A 9,052-nucleotide genomic window follows, 5' to 3' on the forward strand; every position below is an offset into this window, starting at 1 on the left:
CTACTTACCTCCGTAAACAATTACAGTCGACCCCCTATAACACTGTTGATAATTCCGTTTTATATGAATTCCATGTTGTACGAGTCACTTAGATTTTACAAATATGTGAGCGGTTCAAAGCCCGGCACACGCATTTATAAAATCTAAGTGACTCGTACAACATGGAATTCATATAAAACGGAATTATCAACAGTGTTATAGGGGGTCGACTTGTATTCTGCTAATATATTCTATTTTAATATATTATAATCCATCGATTTTATATTTTTAACGTATTATTTTATTAGAGGGAAGTTTATGTATTAAATGTAATTATGGAAATTTGTCGTGCAATGGCTTAAAAATTAATTTATTAAATAAACTAATAAATTATTTATTTAGAAAATTAAGTTACAGAAATCTTTAAGGTATAATTTCTTAGATGATAAACTAATTTAAAGAGAAATTACTAAAGAAAATTGCAGTTAAAAATGTATATATACATATATTCAAGAGACTATGGTTTATTTTTCAGGAAGTTCTTCAGTAGAGAATGAACAAAACTTAAATAGTGGAAAGAATGTTTGTATAGAATTTTTATAATTATAAAAATATCTAAAAACTATGCTTTACTTAAACATACAGAATGTCCCATAAGTCATATAGCATAAGCAAAATAACTGTACATATGGTACATTGGATGCGATTGCCTGTTGTACACACAGATTTAGATGGCTGATCCAATCAAATCTTGCAAAATGTCAAGAGTCACGGCCTGTAATTCTGGCCTTTAAATGGGTAAATGACACGATCTGTTCATCTAAATGGCCTATGTATGGACCGTTTGTCTCGTGTCTACATTGTCCTGAAAAGGAGAAATCAATTACAATTCGTCTATTGTGCATCTATGAGACATCCTGTATTACAGATTAATTAATAATTATATTTTCATTATTAATTTTCCAAAATTGATAACAATACATATAAAACAGAAATTTTATTACTTTAGTTTCAGTTTGAAGTCAAAGACTTAGATGAAGTAAATGACTTAAATAGAGTCAGAAACTGCAGTGGAAGAGGTTGCCCCCATTGTATAAGATGTACTCGTAAACCAACTAGGCCTACTACAAGAACACCAACACCAACACCAACCACAACGAATGAACCAACTTCAGCTGAAACTACATCAACTATAACAAGTACAATGGAACCGACATCTACTTCCACTCAACCGATCACCACAGAAACGTCAACAATAACAAGTAAATAAAGCTTCATTATTTATTATAACGATTATGTAGATCATGAATAATGAGTGATGAAACGATTTAATTATTAATTAATTAATTAATTAATTAAATTCCAATATCAAATTTAGTCTCCAATATAGCACAAATCTAATACAACAAAAATTGGAATCGAAGCGAAATTCATTGTCGTGGCAGCGATGTACGCTGATTAACCGATTTTCAGGACACGTCATGTTTCGTAAGTACTGTACATTCAATTCGAGAGGTTTCAACTGCACGGTGTCTCGATTTAGTTGAAATCCATTCTCTTGGCTTCCTAAAAATATGGCTTACGAGACATTAGAGGAACCACTACGAATTGCCTGATCTCTTCAATTACTGCTAGGCTGTCAGCATACATCACGTCACTACTAAAGAAAATAGCAGTGTCTTTACACCTCTCCTGGTGTTCCGCTTTATAACTGTTTCTCCATATTTGCATACACTAATCTTTAGAGCCAAAACAGAAACTGGGTTCTTCACTAAACATATCGCACCATTCTGTGATTCAACCGTGTTCGTGAGCGCAACGGAATAACACACTGAATCGTCGATATTCTGTCGTTAATGGCAGATATCTAGGCGATCTCTTAGACTGGATTCTTGCCTCTGCCAATCGTCTGATGAGGCAGGATTCCATTCAACCGTCAAGGAATACATCCACGCAATGTCCTATTGGATATTATAGAAATACAACCATGCCGTTGGATAGTCGTTGGAGTAGTTGAGGCTTTTATCACCATCCCGCGACAACCTATTGGTTGTTTTGAAGGGCCGACCAGTCTTGTCGATCTATCTATAGACCTTCTTGTACCCATTGTTTCTGTTTCATTTTTGGCTCTTTACGCCTTGTGGCATTATGAGAGCCTTTTTCATATCCTTGGTGGGGGTTCAGCCAAGCCCACGATGGGTGCAATCGGGTGGTGTAGAATAAACCACTCCCAAAAATTCCTGGACTTTTCGATCCGGCGGGTTCGATCTCTAATTTTTTCTAGACAGCTTATTTCTAGTTTTGACCTCACAGCAAGAGGCCAAAACTACAAATAAACAGGTTAGGCACCTTTATTTCTCATTTTTAAAATTATATTTTAGTGTGATATATCTTTTTCGAAATTACTTTATATTTAAAATCAGAAATTTCATAATCTCAAACATTATAACAGATTAAAAATAGCTGAGACGATAGCTTCGACTGTAATTAAAATTAATCAATCGTCATTTATGGAAAAAATATAGTATAATATTTTTGAAAATTTCCTTAGAAACACCAATATCTTCAACTCTAATCACATTTGGAACAATTACATTTTTCACAAAAAACAATTTTATGATGCTTTTATTAGTTATAAATGATCAAAATAATACGTTTGTCTATTACATTTCTAGTAGCACCTGAAACGTCAACAACATCTGAAGTGACTGAAATGTCTGTAACAGGTATTAATTAATTTTTTTCTAAAATTATTAAAGCAAACTAAATTAGTATATACAAAACGGTATCAAATCTTCTTTTGAAATAGCAGAATCGAGTACTACCGAAATGACAACCGAACCTTCTCCTGGAACTACACCCACCGAATCAACCTCTGAAATGACAAGCACCACCGAGCCTTCTTCTAGAACTACGCCCACCGAATCTACTTCTGAAATGACAAGTACCACCGAATCTACGCCTGGAACCACAGCAACCGAATCTACGCCTGGAACCACAGCCACCGAATNAAACAGGTGAAGAGCCTTCTGATACAACACAAACAGGTGACGAGCCTTCTGATACAACAGAAACAGGTGAAGAGTCTTCTAGTACAGTAACAGAAACAGGTGAAGAGCCTTCTGGTACAACAACAGAAACAGGTGAAGAGTCTTCTAGTACAATAACAGAAACAGATGAAGAGCCTTCTGGTACAACAACAGAAATACTTTCTTCAACTATACTCGAAAATCCTTCTACTCCAAGCACAGAAATATCTTCGAACTTTCCTTCTGAAAACCCTTCTACTGCGAGTACAGAGACAATTTCTTTAAACTCGCCATTTGAGACTACTTTATCTACATCCACCATAAACGTTCCCGTAAATGATCATCTATGGAATAACTCTGCGATACTTTTGTGTTATTTTCAATTCATGAATTTAATTAACGATCAATATGGCGGAGCTGCAGCTTACTACATAAGTAATGCAAGCATAAAGGTTAGTTCAAAAGTAATACAGGTATCAATTTAACTAAAAATTAAATCTACTCTTCTATTTTTTATTTTCATTTTAAGTTATAAATATAAGTAAATACATAGGTTATATGTGTTTATATGTAGATGTATTATGGATTATAATACATCTACGTATAAACATGTAGATTATAATACTATAGATATAGGTTACGTGTGCTTATGAAGAGAAATACTTAGATGATACTTGCATCCATTGTCGTACTAGCCAATGATAGCAGCTGATGCAAATATCGTCTAAGATAGCATTTTAAAATTTTCTTTAATATTCTTTTAGGTTTATGAAGAAAGACGAGATGAGTGTTACGTAGAATGCATTACTACATTTCTTTGGAAAAATGTGCAAATTATGGAAATATATAACACCACATTATTTTTGTGTGTACGTTTTACCTTTTTTGAATTGGCTATATATATAATAGGCTATATTTATGTGTATTTAAATAATTATTCAATTGAAATGAATATTTTATATACTACGATTTTTTTTCAGATGTAAAAATGATATATTTTTATTAGGATTTATAAATATTGGAGTTTTGCTTTGTATATGTGCTTTGCCCTTCCATCAAGACAACGCTTCTGCCCATAGAATTACCATTGTTCAGAAGTTTCTGCACTATAATAACTAAAGATGTTCCTCGTGCACCTTATGAACTCGACCTTGAACCTCTTTCCAATGCTGAAATACACCCTATTCATCTATGGCATGGTCGATTTTCCAATGGACAAAACATACCCTTAAAGCCATGCAATGGTTTTTAAGGATATGTTTTGTACCTCGTACAATTTGAATTAATTTAGTCTTGCATTAGTTAACTAACTTTTGGTACACTTTATATTTGATGAATTCAAAGTATTAGTTTTATTGATATAAAATAATATTTTTAACATATTATTACAATGTACTAGGGCCCAAAAGTAAGATAACACTGCAAGATTAATCGTAGTTTCTGTTAACAGAGTAAAAAAAAATCTTGGAAAAAATTTGAATAAACATAATAATAAGAAAATATAAGGGATGGCCCAAAAATTAGTTAACCATTCTCTGTTACAAAGTTTATAAAAATTGCTTAAGATAAGATCCTCCTTGTTTAGTAAACGTTTTAATTTATTGCTGCGAATGTGCATAATTCTTGGTTAACCGAGTTATGGGTCACCCCTTATTTATATATGAAATTTTTTAAAACGTATACTGTATTTTTGGTTTGTTTTCAAATAACTTTAAAGAATGTTGAGACCGCACTGTATAAATTAACAACATGATACATCCTATTTATAAGTCTGTATAATTATCGAAATAAAATATTTGTTTCTGTACATGTAACCTATACCTAACTATTGACTTTTGAATACTCCCTCTCTACATAATTTATATCGTTGTAAAACGTCAGGACGTCCGACACAACCCATTTGTTTCCTCAGGACAACTGAGGAAAAACAACCTATTTAAAACCTAATGGCGCCATCTGTTGTGATATTTTATTTAATTTTGCACCTCTACCCTCAAAAAAAAAAAGCTTAATTTTGAGGGTAAAGATGAGTTTAATATAAAAAAAAGTGTAAATACTAATAACCAGTGAAATCTTCATTATGTCCGACCCCCAACCAAGTATAACGTATAATCTCTATATCTTCCCAGCTCCCTACCTTTAACTATCAAAAATTTAATATCAACAATCCTCCTAATACACAAATCTCCCTGTAAAATTTCAGTACCTTTCGACAAAAGACACGGGAGTTATTAAGCTTCAAAGTAGGTGAACGAAAACACACACACACTGACATTCATACGTGCAGAAAAAAAGAACCCGAAAATTTTGCATTTCTGGGTGTCTCAAGGTACCCTCATTTCCAAAATTAATCTCGGGGGGGGTCATTTTCTGACCGATCGACATACTTTTCCTCTGTTATATATAACTAGCGTCTAATTACAGAACGATTCCGTAGCCGTAGTTTTGTTTTTTTACCACGAGATGTCGCTACTTCGTGACGTCAAGAAGCTGAACAAGCATAATTCTGACTGTAGTGTAAATACAATACACCACAGTCAGGTACATAATATTTTTAATTACTACTGAATGAGCTGTTAATTAATATTCATGAAAACAATTATTTTAAGATATATTAATTAAATACAGCATTTTTAAAATTTCAGAAGAGATTTTACCTTTCATATTTTTGAATTCTAGCTTCTCAATTTCACAAGCAAATCCATGTACTGTACTGGTACAGTACTTTCTCCAAATGTTCACGTAATCGAAGGAAAGTAGAAAATCCTTCAAGAACATGAAGTCTCACGACAGAATATATAGATTTTTCCTCCACCAGGATTTGCTTATTTTCTAAACATACATGCTTGTTAGTAAGATTTCCTTTTGTGGAGANCTGAAATGACAATCACCACCGAATCTACGCCTGGAACCACAGTCACTGAATCTACTTCTGAAATGACAAGCACCACCGAATCTACTTCTGAAATGACAATCACCACCGAATCTACTGAAATGACTACAGTCACCAGTGAATCAACAACTTCATCTGAAACAACCACTACAACTTCAGGTTATCCAATTCCTCCGCGAAAGATATGTTTAAAAAAGTTTTGGTTCTTGTTTTTTTGGAAACCCCATAAAGTGAAGGTTAGATAAGAATTTATTTACTTTCTTAACTGAAACATTAATTAAATTTAAATTTTCTGCAAAAGTTTAAAAATAAAAATTTAATTCTTTTGCAGGTAATTAAAAATTATAAATGCAAAGTAACGTGCGAATATGAATTTGAACACTGGCGCAAAGAATTCATATATCGAAAAAACGTAACAAAACCCTTTTGCGTAAGTTCAATTTTTACTAAAATAAAAAATTCAATTTTCAGCAGATAAAATTAAACAAACAAAAACAGAACAAAAATATGATTTTAAACATTTAATGTTTTGGTATTCATAGAATATGTATGAATGGGATTTACTAATTCATCCATACATATTGCACTGAACACAAGTTGGTTGCGGGTTCACGCAACACCAAGGTGCTGGCCATATGGGGTTTTCAATTCTATTCGTTTTTAGCAATTAAATAGGAGCAAGTTTCCGTGGAAAGTCTTCCCAAGAGTTAGATCACCCATTGTTGTCACAAAAATATATGATAAATATGACATGGAAACATGGACACCTTAAATATAAAATCGCAACATGGATAACATGAGGGAAAATGCAAATATCCATGTAGATGCACTCATTGCCACAAAAATTAGCGTAGGAATCGAACGAAATTGTACGTGTGAGAGTTTAACGGTAATATAAGTGATTACAAAATGAAAGCAAAAGGATCATTTATTGCAGGAAAAATTGCAAATAAAAGGTGGTTCTACTACCCTGTCGGGCCACCTCTAGCGTGAATACACGATGTGATACGGGCATGGAGGCATACAGGTGTTGTATGGTGTCCTGCTGCATCTCGGTCCACAGTTGCTGCAAACTGTTTTCTAGTTCGACCGAATTCCTTGGCTGTCCTAGGTGATCCCAGACATGTTCGATTGGTGACAAATCAGGAGCAGGTCAATGAAGTGTGGCAATATGGTGGAGGCTGTACTGACACCCTTGTTGTGTGGGGTCCAGCATTGTCTTGTTGGAAAATGACTCTCGGTAACCCTCCTACCAGTGAGCCAAATACATGAAGAATTATTATATTTAGTAAGTCATTGTTATCATGTTTAATAAAAATAATAATAAAACAAATTTGTAAAGATATTTTCGGACAAGTTATATCAAAACTCATGGACCACTTTGAAGATGTTAAGGTTTCTCCAGTTCAGTCTGCTATTAAGTGCATCATTCTTTCTGAGGGATCCGGGTTAGAATCTAAGTGAGCAATGCAATGGGGAGAAGGATGAGGACATACATACCCAGGATGGCTCATATATGTTATTGAATCCACGATAATTAAAGTGCCGTCCATGTCAAAAAGCAGAGTCAAAAATGAAAAATGTATTTGAGATATGTTCCAATACTTCTACTACTTAATCCTGCATGCTCCTTATCCATATGCCTTTTAAAATGTTAAATTTGTTAAGGTCAATTACACCCAAGAAAACAGTTGCTTATAATTCTTCCTTATCCCCTCTAGCAATATACAAATAAAACTTGATTTTTACCACCTGAAATCTTTAGGAAGATCATAGAATATTAGTTTTCAATTTATATTAATTTAATAGCTAATTTAAATATTTTTGATTATATCTGCATAAACTTTAAACACTAATTATTTTTTTTATTCTCCAGGACTTAATCCACCATTGGTTCAATTTTGATGATCATCATTGGTTCCATTGACAACTTAAACAAAGTACAAGTAATACAATTTCTTAATTACATATTCTTGCTACCTTTTGTCACAATGGATTTTTTAATGTTTTTGTATCTTAATCATCTCTTTTACAGTGAAGGACTGTTCTTAAATTTATGTACAGTATTTTCATGGTACACAAAGTTGATCGACATAGTTTTAGGAAACTCTTATGTTGTAAAGTAAAAACTAGTAATAGAAAATAATGTAATTGATGTTTTTCAACTTTCATTATGCAAGCCTCTTATTTCTACATGCATTAGTAAAGTTTTATTTCCATACGCTTGTAGTCTTTCAAATAATAGTCATTTCATTGACGTACTCGAATAAAAAATTATTTTAAAAAATGGTAGCTCAATACATTTTATCTTGCTTGCAAGAGATCTGTGTATAAAACATTGCATAATAATGATGATTTTCACACTTTGACTCTCAGAATTGTTCATCCATACAAAGATCACAGTAAATTAAAATAATAAATTCATAAAAATATCATAAATTACAAGTTTAAAATAATTTTATTAACATATTTTAATAATTATTTTAATTTTTTACTGAAGATTAGTTTTTTTGAGTAGAACTGATATATGTGAGGTATGATGGATTTATTAAATTTCTTCTGTATATCTGCCTATTTTTCTATATTATAGAATTAACTTTCTTTGCAATTAGTACATTATGCTTGGATATAGACCCATGTTAAAGGTATGATAGCAAATATACATCACTATTTAACCATTCATATAGGGCAACTCATACACTAGACAGGTCAAGTGTGGAAGTGTTGCATGGCTCAAAAATTGTTGTGAGAAGAGATTCCCATATAAACACGAGTTTCTGTTCCTGCAGCGTCTGAGCAGCATTGTTTGAGCCTATAACGGATTGTAGTTCTGTTCAAACAGATAAGTTCTGTTTTTGTGACCTCTGTGATACACTTTCCTTTCACTAAATCATCCTTGTGCTCAGCTAGATGAATAGCAAGCATGCATACTGCCAAACTGATGGTGTATCAGTTTGGCAGTATACACAGCTGATTTTTCACCTGCTAAGTTCAAACATGTGCATAACATGGCTATAAAATGATTTATTTTCTTAAATATGAATTTAAAAATATCTTTCTCATTGCTTAATTTATCTGTATGAAATAATGTTAAAAAAGTTTACTAAATTAAAACATATAAAGTGTTTCTTTCACTAACTCTCACTGGTGG

At 32.6% G+C, this 9,052-nt stretch overlaps 2 protein-coding genes across 2 annotated transcripts in view; both read left to right on the forward strand.

The window, feature by feature from the left end:
• Positions 1-1,249, forward strand: part of LOC111633014 (uncharacterized protein YMR317W-like) — a 29,015-nt gene extending 27,766 nt beyond the window's left edge. Inside the window, exon 12 of the mRNA XM_023377537.1 lies at positions 989-1,249. Coding sequence (XP_023233305.1) covers positions 989-1,249 — 261 coding nt within the window. The remainder of the gene's footprint in view (positions 1-988) is intronic.
• A 4,642-nt stretch (positions 1,250-5,891) lies between these two features.
• On the forward strand, positions 5,892-8,429 carry LOC111633000. Its single transcript, XM_023377529.1, has 3 exons — positions 5,892-6,137; positions 6,233-6,331; positions 7,778-8,429. Exons 1-3 carry the CDS (start codon positions 5,946-5,948, stop codon positions 7,826-7,828), a joined length of 342 nt encoding a protein of 113 aa, XP_023233297.1. The 5' UTR covers positions 5,892-5,945; the 3' UTR covers positions 7,829-8,429.
• Positions 8,430-9,052: the final 623 nt, after the last annotated feature.

The sequence above is a fragment of the Centruroides sculpturatus genome, unplaced genomic scaffold (genome assembly GCF_000671375.1).
Source record: "Centruroides sculpturatus isolate CEXI.00-Female unplaced genomic scaffold, Cexi_2.0 scaffold296, whole genome shotgun sequence".
NCBI classification, from domain to species: Eukaryota; Metazoa; Arthropoda; class Arachnida; order Scorpiones; family Buthidae; genus Centruroides; species Centruroides sculpturatus.